This window comes from Haliaeetus leucocephalus, unplaced genomic scaffold (genome assembly GCF_000737465.1).
Source record: "Haliaeetus leucocephalus isolate CR32 unplaced genomic scaffold, Haliaeetus_leucocephalus-4.0 Scaffold159, whole genome shotgun sequence".
NCBI classification, from domain to species: Eukaryota; Metazoa; Chordata; class Aves; order Accipitriformes; family Accipitridae; genus Haliaeetus; species Haliaeetus leucocephalus.
In genome coordinates this window covers 351,368-364,418 of record NW_010972595.1, presented here as the reverse complement: position 1 = coordinate 364,418, position 13,051 = coordinate 351,368, and the positions used below count along the sequence as shown (strand labels likewise).

General features: G+C 41.2%; 1 protein-coding gene across 2 annotated transcripts in view; it reads left to right on the top strand.

Moving 5' to 3' along the window:
- Positions 1–13,051, top strand: part of PDE1C (phosphodiesterase 1C, calmodulin-dependent 70kDa) — a 320,002-nt gene that overhangs the window by 264,606 nt on the left and 42,345 nt on the right. For both annotated transcript variants that reach the window (XM_010562366.1, XM_010562367.1), the window contains 4 exons: positions 1,270–1,371; positions 2,678–2,798; positions 7,485–7,566; positions 12,713–12,833. In XM_010562366.1, coding sequence (XP_010560668.1) covers positions 1,270–1,371; positions 2,678–2,798; positions 7,485–7,566; positions 12,713–12,833 — 426 coding nt within the window. The remainder of the gene's footprint in view (positions 1–1,269; positions 1,372–2,677; positions 2,799–7,484; positions 7,567–12,712; positions 12,834–13,051) is intronic.

The following is a 13,051-nucleotide window of genomic DNA, read 5'->3' as shown; positions in this document are numbered from 1 at the left end:
GCATAATCACACCCTTTTCTTTTAAAAGTTCATTGCTGTGCATTCATGTTGTCTGCATCTCTTGTTTGTATTGACAGAGTGGTTTGTGCTGCTGGGAATGAACCAGACCAGGGAACTGACCAGGACTGGTGAAAAAAAAAGATTCAAAATAATTTGTTTTCAGCCACCATATCATCATCTTGAATGCTGTTGGCTATGCAACTGATTGTACATAATGGTGGGGTGGAGGAGGTGGGTGCACTGGGGTAAGAGCGAGGCCAGCTGATGCATCTTAACGTGCGTGCAGAATTCCTGGTGGGGGGACTCATTATGTGTCACCCATGGGCTGGGGTAAGCACAGCAGTCTTGTGTCTCTACACAGTGGTGGCCTGGGGCTGGAACTTGAGCACAGCCACTAGAGGCAAGAGAGGCATGCTGAAAATAGACCATGTCCTTCATGAAACATTCATGAAAAGAAGAATGGTAACTTTTATTTTTAAATGAAAGCTGACCCATTTTTGAATCTCCCAAATCATGAGCTGGTATGCTAACCTTGGGCTGTTCTTCTTCTGTTAACCTGTGAATAGCTGAACTGAGAGAAAGAGAAAATAAATTTGTATTGTGTGCTAGATTAGAATGTTGTGATATTTTAAAATGTCTAGGACATCCATATTATCTGCAAATGAATTGCAACGGGATCCTAAAGAAGTTTGCTTAACAAAAATTCATACAGGAATAGTGTGAATGAGTATCAGCGAAGTAATGCAGGTTCTCAAAGGTCTTGACTGCATATATGCATCTAGGAGGTTTTTTTTAACATGCTGTTTTTCCTTTAATAATATGACTAAACTTTCAACACAGGTATCAACCAGTTTTAGTCAATTCGATAGAGACTCAGGTTCAAAAGTTCACCTGATTCATGCTGAGGCTTTAAACGGTCCTTTTACTTCCTTTTAAGAATGCCCTATAAAAGAAACCAATTTAAGAGGTTTGTGCTTAATTGAAAAAGGAGTACTAATACTAACATGGTCTTCAAAAAACATCCAGGATTTCTCTTAGCAAAGATTAGCCACCTGGCTTAATTTGCAGCCCTCCCACTCCTGTGTTTGTGTAGAAAATCATTCATCCTTTTCCCCATCCCTGAAAGAGGGGTAATGGAAAGAGTGACATACAAAGGCAGAAGTACTGTCCATAATTTACAGATAGACAACAAAAGAAATTGGAGTTTGTCTGATGCTGTTTTTTGTGTTTCTCTTTCCTTGCTCCTCTCATCGTGATGCCATCTAAAAGGGAATTCAGAGCTCTAGTGATTGAGATGGTGTTGGCCACCGATATGTCCTGTCACTTCCAGCAAATCAAAGCCATGAAGAACGCTTTGCAGCAGCCAGAAGGGTGAGTCACTTCACAACACTGTGCAGTGAGGGGCGGCATGTCAGCTGGTGCTTTGCCATTGTGTTTGACTTCAAAAGCACCTCTCCAGAGGCCCTCATTCTCTTTGATGTCCACATAAATTCTCTTTCTGCTGTTGAATTTTGAATGAATTCACTTAGGAGTGGACTGGCACCCCCGTATACACACAACTCTATTCTGTACTGGTGGACAAAAGCTTGCAAAGGTCCCGTGTTGGGATAAGCCTCCCTGGGCATTTCCCTTTGCGTATCAGGGTAACATCAAGGACATGATCCAGCTGAGTGACCTCTACAGCTTGAGTATGACTCAAGGTTATAGGATCTGCAGAACACAACGCATTGCCCTTCTGCAGATGGTATCAGCTGCCACCTCTGCAAGGGGCCCGCTCCATAACCAGAGGACAGATGAAAACAACTTGAGATCCACTGAGGGAAGGACTCGAAAATAACAGATGGAGCAGAATGGGAAAGGCCTTTTCTTCTTCCCAATACACCACTGGGAGCTGTCATATTTTGTTCACAGCTCTTCCCCATAAAATTCCTTTTATACCGCAGAAAGCTCTGAGTTATGGTCATTTTTTCACCCTGGACACAGGTCTGTCCAGAGCCTCCCAGAATTATACCTGTATCAGACCAGAGGGCAGCCAGCCACTTGGTCCTCTCAAAAGCTACAACTCTTCTAGCTATTTCAGACAGTCAAAAGCTGGAATTAAAAAATGAGACTACCCATCCCAGGAAGCATTATTTACTGGGTTCTTGGGCTAGCCTCTCAGGTTATGGTTTTAAGAAATAGGCAGCCTTTTTTGTTCTGTGGAACCAGTTGCAAGGATCTCCTTCTGACCTCACACTAGTTTTCTAGCAGGGAAACTTTTATCAGTTACTGTGTAGACTCATCAGTGCCCCTGAGATCAGATCGTAACTGTTTACTACAGTAAGATGGTAGGGACCAACTTCTTTTCTGAGCTGCATAAAATGCAGCCCAGCTGAAATGGGGAACACAGCAGCTCTTCAAGCCTGCTTGTGCAGACAGGCAATCCTGGAAAGGAGCTCAGTCAGGCTGAGCAAAGTTTCTTTTTGCACTTCTTAATGTCTCTTTTACAACAGGAATGGTGTATTTTGGAGAAATTAGACGATCTTTCATAGCTGTCTGATTTTGTCAACACAGAAATCACTCCATTAATATTCTGGCCAAAGATTCTAATGATCTCATTTCCCTGCTTAGGTGAAATTTTTGTCATTCTCCACTGCAAGAGCAGACAATTAATTTGTTTGATCCTTTGGGTTTTCAGAATTGACAAGCCGAAAGCCTTATCACTGTTGTTGCATACAGCAGATATCAGTCATCCAGCCAAGGCCTGGGATCTCCATCATCGCTGGACCATGTCTCTGCTAGAGGAGTTCTTCAGACAGGTAAAGATAGGGAAGTTCCTTTGTATTTCTGCAGCACAGAGGAACTGTGTAGGATTGGGCAAGGAAGTAGGAAAATATGAACACAGATCTTTTCCTTTTTCTCTGATTTATGCAAGAACCTGCTAAATGATATGAAACTTTCTCTGGCACTTCTCAGTGTCTACGAAACTGGCACCAGTAACGCTGGCTACTATACCTCTTGGGAAGTTAGTGTCTGATACACTGCCTCTAGGTATAGGCGTTATCTACATAGTAGAAACTATAATTTGGGAAGCTAATATGTGTTTCAAATTAGCAAAATATAGAATATGTGACATTCTACTTAGCTGTAGAACCATAGAAAAGAGATTTAGGTAGCTGTACTTTGTAGAACTGTACTTAATATAGTTGGGGTAGATGCGAAAAATGCATTACTCTTATTTAGATGAAGTGAACTGATCTAGTTTATAGCTCACAGTGGACTGCTTGTTGACAGACCCACAAATCTAGACAAATCATTAAGCTCTGTGTGGTAGGTATAAGCTCCCCAAGTGAGTAATTAAAAGCATTTAAAGACCTGCCTTAAAAAAAGAAAAGTAAAAGTAAACAGAGAACTTAGGAATGTTTAGGGTACTTTTCACCAGTATGAATTACTAAACTAAGCAGAAAACTAAATGCTTAATTTCCCTCCAAAGTTCAGTAACTTCATGTTTTATAGTAAATCTGAATGCAAAAAAGAAAAATGCATGATAATTTTTAAAAAGTTCTAACAATTTTTTTAAATGGCATCTATTTTTAAAGGCATTGTGGGAATGCCTTCTTAATAAGGACATTGCAAGAATTTGCTTTGAAATGAATCCTTTAATTTGTTTTTCAAACCAAGAATGGGTTTATGAGGTGGAAGCAGATAGATCATCCCTGCTGCTGTCTCTGTGTTGCCACGCAGGAGGCTCATCCAAGTAGGATGGTTTTCACATACATTTTAGGGGAAAATCTGTGCATGTTTATGCTTTTCTAGCTCAAAATTATACTAGATGTGTTAAAATACACCACTGCTGAGTCCCCTACAGACTGGTGAGGGAATGAAGATTAGCTATATATGAGACCACAAAAAGCCCAAGTTTTGATCTGTTTTACACATGTAATGAAGACAAAATTATTATTTTATGTTTTCATAAGAATAATTTTGTTTCAGCCAACAAATCCTACTTTAGTTTTGAATGACAAATGCCTCCACTTTTAGATAGATCTTTATATAAAACTTGTATTTTAGTTCCAAATTCAGATGCAGTATTAATTCCCTCTTCAGGAAAACCCTTAAGCTTACCATGAAGTATAGACTTGTGTTCACTGAAGTTAATTAGTACTAGATCAATAAATACATCCCGACCTGGCAGCAGAAGAACAACACACATTTCTCACAAGCTGAGCAGTACCACTAGCCAGGGGGGACCATGGTGATAAGAAACTGGGCTGGCCTCAGATTAGGTATTTATTTCCTTATGCTCTTCACCTGTAGAAGGTGTCCTGTCCTTTCTGTTGTGTGCTCTGCAGAGACTTAATCATAGAATCATTTAGGTTGGAAAAGACCTTCAAGATCATCAAGTCCAACCATCAATCATGCCCACTAAACCATGTCCTGAAGTGCCATGTCTACGTGCTTTTTGAATACCTCCAGGGATGGTAACTCAACCACTTCCCTGGGCAGCCTGTTCCAATACCTGACAAACCTTTCAGTAAATAATTTTTTCCTAATATCCAATCTAAACCTCCCCTGCCGCAACTTGAGGCCATTTCCTCTCCTCCTATCTCCAGCCACCTGACAGAAGAGACCAGCACTTACCTCACTACAACCTCCTTTCAGGTAGTTTTAGAGAGCTATAAGGTCTACCCTCAGCCTCTTTTTCTCCAGACTAAACAACCGCAGTTCCCTCAGCCGTTCCTCATAAGACTTGTGCTCCAGGCCCCTCACCAGCTTGGTTGCCCTTCTAAAGCCTGACTTAACCTATATTAGTACAGGTCCCCAGCCCTATTGGTTTCCAAGTATTTTGTGATGTTACACAGGTCTTCCCACACCAAGTAACCATGTTGTAGGTGTGAATGATGCTTCTGAGTACAATACTGTTTTTTTACATTCAGCAGCTATGGTGAGCATCTCTTAAAGCAAACACATGAATTAATTTGTTTTACTAATGCACTTTAGCTAGCCCTGAGGGAGCTGCTCAAATAGCTTAGATGAATTCAGGTATCTCTCTGAGCAGTTAGGGGTTCCTTCCTAAAGAGAATTAGGCACTGGGGTTTTTAAGAGGCATAAGGAGTAAGAGAAGAATGATGATTAGGTAAGAGCTGGCATTGAGAGACAGTTTTCCTGAGAGATGCAGCAGACATAGTAAAGGAATGTTACTTGGAAATATTTCTGTGTTTGGTTTCTGTTTTACCCTGATATTTGTGTATCAGACTCCTAACATAAAGCAGAATTGTTCTGCAACAGAAGAATACTATTGCTTGTTGTTCCACCCAAAACTCTAACAGGTCTTGTGCCCCCATTTCATGTGTGTTGTATTAACAAAAAGAAGAAGAATTCAGCTCTTCTTATGCCTGCACAAGTTTTTCTCTGGTTAGTGTGCTGGCTATTTTAGCTTCCATTTAACATTAGTCAGAACACTGGCAAGAAGTTCAGCGCAGTTAAAGTGAGCTGCTGATTTAAGGAATTGATTCTCTAGTATATTTAACAGGCAATTTAAATTTGAATGCTCAGTGGAGAGTATTGCAACTATGTCATCCTATATGTCTTCTCAGCATAAAGCAATATGTTATAGAGTGACTGAACCAAGTTAAAAGGCTTTTTGAGAATACGCAGCTTGAAAGACTAGAAAAAAATAGGGTTATAAAACTTGATCTTCTGCACCATCTTGTGACGTTAGCAAAGGACTTGCAGTTTTGGGGACTGGAAAGCATATTTGGACTTTTGTACTTAAGTAAAATGTTGACAATGTCAGACTCATAGAATCATAGAGTACCAGGTTGGAAGGGACCTCAAGGATCATCTGGTCCAACTTTTCTTTGCAAAAGCTCGGTCTAGACAAGATGGCCCAGCACCCTGTCCACCTGAATCTTAAAAGTGTCCAATGTTGGGGAATCCACCACTTCCCTGGGGAGATTATTCCAATGGCTGATTGTTCTCATTGTGAAAAGTTTTCTTCATGTGTCCAGTCGGAATCTCCCCAGGAGTAACTTGTACCCATTACCCCTCGTCTTTTGCATGTGACTCCTTGTAAAAAGGGAGTCTGCATCTTATTTGTAGCCACCCTTTAGATACTGGAACATGGTGATAAGGTCTCCCCAAAACTTGCTTTTCTCAAGGCTGAACAAACCCAGTTCTCTCAGCCTTTCCTCTGGAAGGCAGGCTTCCCAGTCCTTTGATCATCTTTGTGGCCCTTCTCTGGACCCTCTCCAGCCTGTCTGCATCTTTTTTGCTTAGTGGGGACCAAAACTGGACACAGTATTCCAGGTGTGGCCTGACAAGCGCTGAGCAGAGTGGGGTAATGACTTCTTTACCTCTGCTGGTGGTACCCTTGTTAACGCAACCCAGCATCCTGTTGACTTTCTTTGCCGCAGCAGCTCACTGTTCACTCATATTGAGCTTGTTGTCCACCAGGACCCCCAGACCCCTTTCCACAGAGCTGCTCCCCAGCCAGGTAGATCCTAGCCTGTGCTGCACTCTTGGATTATGTTTTCCCAAGTGCAAGACCTCACACTTGTCCTTGCTGAACTTCATAAGGTTCTTGTTAGCCCACTCTTCCAGCCTGTCCATGTCTTCCTGCAGGGTGGCTCTCCCTTCCAAAGTGTCCACTTCCCCACTCAGTTTGGTATCATGAGCAAACTTCATCAGGGTACACTTGACCCCACCATCCAGATCACTTATGAGGACACTAAACAGCACTGGGCTCAATATCAATCCCTGGAGGTCCCCACTTGTGACAGGTTGCCAGTTTGAAAAGGAGCTATTTATCATCACCCTCTGGGTGCAGCCTGTCAGCCAGTTCCCCACCCACAACACAGACCACTTATCTAGACTATAACGCATCAGTTTCCCTAGGAGGAGGCTGTGGGGAACTGTATCGAAAGCCTTGGAGAAACCCAGGTAGACAATGTCCACTGCTCCCCCCACATCAACCAAGCAGGTTACTTTGTTGTAGAAAAATGTCACTGTTCCTTTGGAAGAAAAAAGTAATCTGCATCTGGCCAGCTATGACCTGTGAATTCCTTACCTGAAAGACTAAAAACGACATGCAAAGAAGTGCAAGCCCTAAAAAATCAGTCCTGACACTGATGTTGTCTCTTGAAAGGTTTGCTCTGAGAACTGAGTTTTGCTGGGGTTCTCTGGAGAACAGCAGTGAGAAGCGTTCTTGTGCTCAAGTGGGTTTTTAGTTGGTGCATAGAAATACCAAGCAGGCAGGGAAAGGTCTGAGGAAAGATTCACTGGAATCAAGAGGCTTAATTCACCAACTTATACTTGGACTACAACTTCTCCAGCCAGACTCAAATTCTCCACAATTTGTGTTAAAAAATGAAACAAAACCCCAAACCAAAATCAAAACTTAATTAAAGAAAGTAAAATGAGAGGCTTTTACAGTCATGACCTAAGATATCAAAGTGCAATGTATCTTGTCTTTTTCTAATTTCTTCTCAATTTTGTTTCTCCAGGGTGACAAAGAAGCAGAACTAGGGCTTCCCTTCTCTCCACTCTGTGATCGCAAGTCTACTATGGTTGCTCAGTCTCAAATAGGTATGTCCCTTTTGGTGCACACAAAGTAGCATCTTGAAAGCAAAACTTACTCCTCCCTGTAGGGCTAAGATCATGGTGTTCTCACGTCATTTGGAACTATGTTAAAGAGAGGAGATACAGCGCAATGGCGTTATTTTCCCCAGATCAACAATTCAAAGCTGAGGAGCCATTGAAATCTATGGTGGTTGTTCCATGCAGTAACCAAGTTGCCTCTGCAGAGATTACTACAGTGCCTGGTTATGACACTACTCCGTGGTTTTCTGAGCTATGAAGATGAGGCACACACGGCAACATGTTGTGATATGAGTATCATTGGTGGATATGAAAATGTAACGTCAGTCCCTTTGATGACCTGGGCAAAACTTATTATGTGTTTTTCCATTTATTCCCCCCAGCCTTTCTGTCTCAGTGCTTCAAGCCAGCCAATATTTTTCACTGAAGCTGAGCAAATAGCAACCCTTTTTCTGCTCCACCCATTCAGAAACAGAGATCTTTTTACAGACTCACCAACAGCTATTTCTCTACCTGTCCTCCAGTTGTTGAGTGAAGAAGTAGGAGAAGGATGAGACAACAAGCCTGTTATTTGGTGAGAAAACAAGAGGGGCTAAGTGAAGCAAAACTGTTCAGGAGACTGGGAGCAAAAAAAGACAGCAGAAAAGGTGGATTTGTGGGTGGATTTTTATACCTAGGAAGCAAGTGAATTAAACAGAAGAAATGATCTAACCTCAACTGGAGAACAGGGAACCAAATGGAATAACAAAAGAAAGGTAATGCGGACCCCAAAAATGAAGGAATCAAAACCAGAAGCAGAAAGAGAGAAAATGTATTAAAGGAAAACAAACAAAAAATTTGAAGTATGAAGTTTCTCTCAAAGAATAAGACAAAGATATCCCTGAACCTAGGAAAGTTCAGATTCATATCTGTGGCTAAGAGCCATTTCTGTTTAAAATTATTTCATTGTTCCTGTTAGGCAAGCCATTCTACGAGGGACCCCATCACAGATTTTTCTAGCTTTGGAAGTTTAGACAGTTCAGCCAAGAATCTGAACTTGAAAAGCCCTGTGAAGGCCTGGCCTGGTTGCCAGACTTGTAGTGTTTACTCCTCTGCAATGGTAACCCAGAAGAGTGGGAATGTGTGTAGAGCGCAGTACAACTGTGTTCAGCTAGCAGCTCAGTGGAGGGAAGCAGCAGCAAACTTGAAGTGCTGCAGTCTCAGCTAAAACGCATATTGAGTGCTCCTGGGCACACTACACCTACTGCTGTGCTGTTGGAGAAGATAAACGCTCTCTCTCTCTGGCTGGTGTGGAGAGAAGCGCATGTAGAGACTTCTTTTTCACATCCCTTCTATCAGCTTTCAGATATGTCCCTCACTCCTTATGGGGAAGAGGAGTTGTGCTTCCCACAGGATCCTTCTATGCAGGGTTGTGTGTGCTTGGAAACCAGTTTTCCTTGTCCTCTTCTTTTGTGCTCCTTTGCTCAGAAAGGCCAGAAGTGCCAAGAAACTTCTGCACCAATGCCCCTTGTGTCAAGCCACTGCAAAATTAATGATGAATTAAACCATCACCAGCACAATTCCACCTTATAAAAGAGGCACTCTTCAGTATGCAAAGGCATCCTTATTTAGTTATATACTATTTGTCATTGTATTTGATTTGTGCAGTTTAGTAATCCATTGACATTAATAGGCTACTTTCTATAAATCTTGCCTTCTAACATCATAAAATTTTCATTTCTCAGTCTGCTGCGCATATTGGCAGTGTCTTTCTGTAACATCTCCTTTGTTAAAACCTCTTGTATTTTCTGGCTATCTGCTGAGGTAAGGCTTTCAAAGTTGTAGGATAGATTCTCAGACAAATAATCTGTTCCTATTCATTTATTTACCTGATTAATAGCCTTAACTAATTGTTTCTTGGAATAATAATTACTACATTTCTTTGCAAAACTAAGTTCTTACTGAATTCCAAATTGTGCTATTATCTGCAGCAAGCAGCCATCAGTTTCCACAAAGAAAAGGCCTCTGTCCTTTGTGAAATAAAATTGTGCTCTTGGTTCTGTCAGGGACAGAGCCTAGAAATCCTGTTCTGGTCGCTCAACTTGTTTGTAGTTGCTGGTATGCTGCTCTAAGGTCACTGTGGATGCAACAACAGTGGGCAAGAATTTTCATTAACACAAGTTTTTCACAAATGCAGACTGCAGGTTTTGCAGTACAGACTTTTTCCATGGAAATGAAGCAATCTAACAGCAAAAACTTCCTCAAAAGAAAGAATCTCTCTCCTGTTGCTTCAGTTTGTGAAGAAATGGTTCAGAGTTTAAACTGCTGATTAAAAAAACCCCTGAATATCAAATAACGAACCTGGTTTTTAAAACCTATTAATGTTAATGCCAATGACCAATTTATCATCCTTTTTCTTCTTCAGTAGAATGAGTGTGGTAAATATTTCTGTACCACAGTGAAATACAGAAATCGGGAGATTCTTGTCCAGAAGTCAGGCTCCTTATCAGAGTGGAGGAGACAAACCACAAAGAAAACCAGGCTAAGACTTGTATTTCCCAACAAGAATATGAGGAGTTAAAGCTTCTCTGTCTGTCTCAGACTGTAGGAAGCTTGTTTGACTGGAGATCAGCCTTTGTTGTCATTGTCCTCTTTTGCAGCTGATAAATGTAGCAGCATCCTTTTATTTTTGTCCTTTGGCTGGCAAGAAAGAAAATTGCAGCTTCAGAAAATATTGATAAAGGCTGATGATTATTTTGTTTGTTTGTTTGTTTTTTGGTGGTGGTGTGCTTTAGGAAGAGTGTCCTCTAGCCAGTGTTTGCCATGGTGATGTTCTCAGGTGGAATGAATGAACACTAGGCATGTGCCTGGAATCAACCCTTAGCATGCAGTGTTAATTGGTAGAATAATCTTAATCACTGGGGTACAGAAATATTTAACACGCTCATTCTATTGAAGAAGAAAAAGGATGATAAAATGGTCATTAGCATTAATAGGTTTCAAACCCCAGGTTCATCATTTGATATACAGGGTTTTAATTAGCAAACTAAATCACCATATTTAAATCATAGTGTCTTTAGGTAGGAAGAGAGAGAACACAGTGCAGGGAGAGGCACTTGGGAATATGGCATAAGTTACATAATTATTAATAAATTCCTAGGTTTTGTTTCTATGATAGCAGATTATGTTTCCCGACTTCATTGTAATCCCTACTTCAAGGTAACAGTTGAATAACTTATTCATGTTCTAGGGAATAGAGATAAAAATACCACTTATCAAAGAAAGGTTCTCCTAGGTCTGTCTTTGAATTTACCTGTGGTCCCTTGTGCCACCTCTGCCTGTCTTTGTTGATGAAATGCAAGACTTCTCCCAGGGAAAACTTGTTTCTTAGACACTTAAAACTGGACCTTGTATTTATGTGCAAGTGTTGAGTATCGCAGGAAGTGGATCCCACCACCTTGCTGCTGAAGTTAGTGACACAGTCAAGTGTCTGATATCAGAGATTTGCATGTCTCAGGGTTGTTAGTGGTGACGGAGCAAATGGCAGTTGTATTACTCGCCAAGCAGAAGTGACAAGGTACGATGGCTTAGGTTTCTTCGGTCATTAAGAAGTAAAAATTTTTTTGAGTGAACAGGAATAGAAGAGCCATATAGACAGGCAGACACACACACAGAAGTAAATTAAGTTCTCATTATCCTCAGGATTCCTGTGGCACACTTTTAAAAAATTGTATGAAGTTTGCTGGGATTATCTGGGTTATGATCTAGTACACAGTCTTCTGTTGTGGCTTTATGCTGCATACATTTCTGATTAACTCTGTGGGAGGAATGGAGTTCTTTTTTCCCTAAATTTGAATAGATAAGACTGTCTCAGTGTTATGGAGGCACACGATTCAGATGTTCAGATACAACTGAATGCATATTTTCTCCAGATTTATGGAATGTTAGTATGAAATTCTGAGAACTTGCAAGTAACATGTTTAATTTGGCTAGGCATGAAAATACACTTAATTACCCATCCTTTTAGAAAATTAGCAAAAATCAGGGGAGGGAAATGGAACTGGAAGGGTGCTCAACTGCTTTGCACTCAAGATGTGGATCAAAGCATCTGTGAATTCAGGTGCCTGGCCCATGTGGTGTCTTCTCCTTTTATCTTTCTGTAATCACCTAGAATCGCCAAGGTCTGTCATAGAAACATAACATGACCCAGTCAGGGAAATTATAATAGTATGAATATATAATTAATAGTTGATAATTGCCAAATCTTTAAAAATTGTAACAGTAGGGAAAGACCTGAATCCCGATGTGCCTTAGGAGGGATTAAGGATGTCATTGTTTTCTTGGCTACCTGCAGCGCTAAGAAATTTGCTAAGTGAAGTGCTAAAATGAACATAAGAAATAGCCCTTGCCCCAGGTGAGAATTTTGGGGAAGGTGTAAGGTACTTTAAGCTCCTCACTCTCACATTTTTTCTGTGCAACTTTGGTTTTCCTTCATCTCATGAGCTTATGGCCACAGGGCCCTTCAGTCTGCCTTTCCCAACATTCAGATTAGAGCCATATTCATCTCTGCCAAACTGTATACTGAAGTAGAAATTATTTGGCCCTTTATTTTTTTCCTTTCCTTATATTAAAAAAGGGGCGGGGGGAACATCTAAATCTCTTTTATTATGAACAAGAGCAAGCTGGCCAAGCACTGAGGAGTGAATATTCACAGCAACCCACTGATACGCAGTAGGGAGGTTTGCATGTTAACTCCACACCAGCAAAGCTTACCAGTATTATTACTGTTACATTAATTTTCTGCTTTTAGAGAGTTCATCTTTGAAACTGGGTTTTATCCAAATCTGCTAGGAATTTGGCTTAAATATCACACTACTCATATAAAACAAGTTCTACTGCATCTGTTTATGTTCTGATTTGCCACAGTTTCTTTCTGGTGTTGAAGTAGGTACCTTTTATTGCATGCTATATCCAGGCTCTTGGGTCAGGGATTAATGTATAACTCCATTTTCCCTTTCTAGTATTTGCTTATCCCTTTTTCAAGGTATAATTTTTTACGCTCTCTTTTACAGTGTGGTTGTCTGTGATCACTGAAGCAGTGACTCCACATAAATCCTTGTCTTGCCTGCTTGACTCTGCTTGTGTTTTTGCTCAGGTTTCATTGATTTCATCGTGGAACCCACTTTTACTGTGCTGACTGACATGACTGAGAAGATTGTGACTCCGCTCATTGATGAAGCTTCCCGTTCTGGCATGTCTGGGTTCAGGCGTTCCAGGTGAATAACCATGCGCCCTTTCCTTTCACTCTGCACATGCTGCCATTGCACCCAACTCCCCCGGTTTCCCCACCACAGCATATGTCTTCCATGTGGCTTAAAGCCCCATATCTGCATTGCCAACACTGCAGCTCACCTTGTGACGTGACTTTGTTGCAGGGAAACTCCAGCCCAGGGGAGGGCAAAAGGGGAGGCTGGCATGAACCCAAGCCATGATT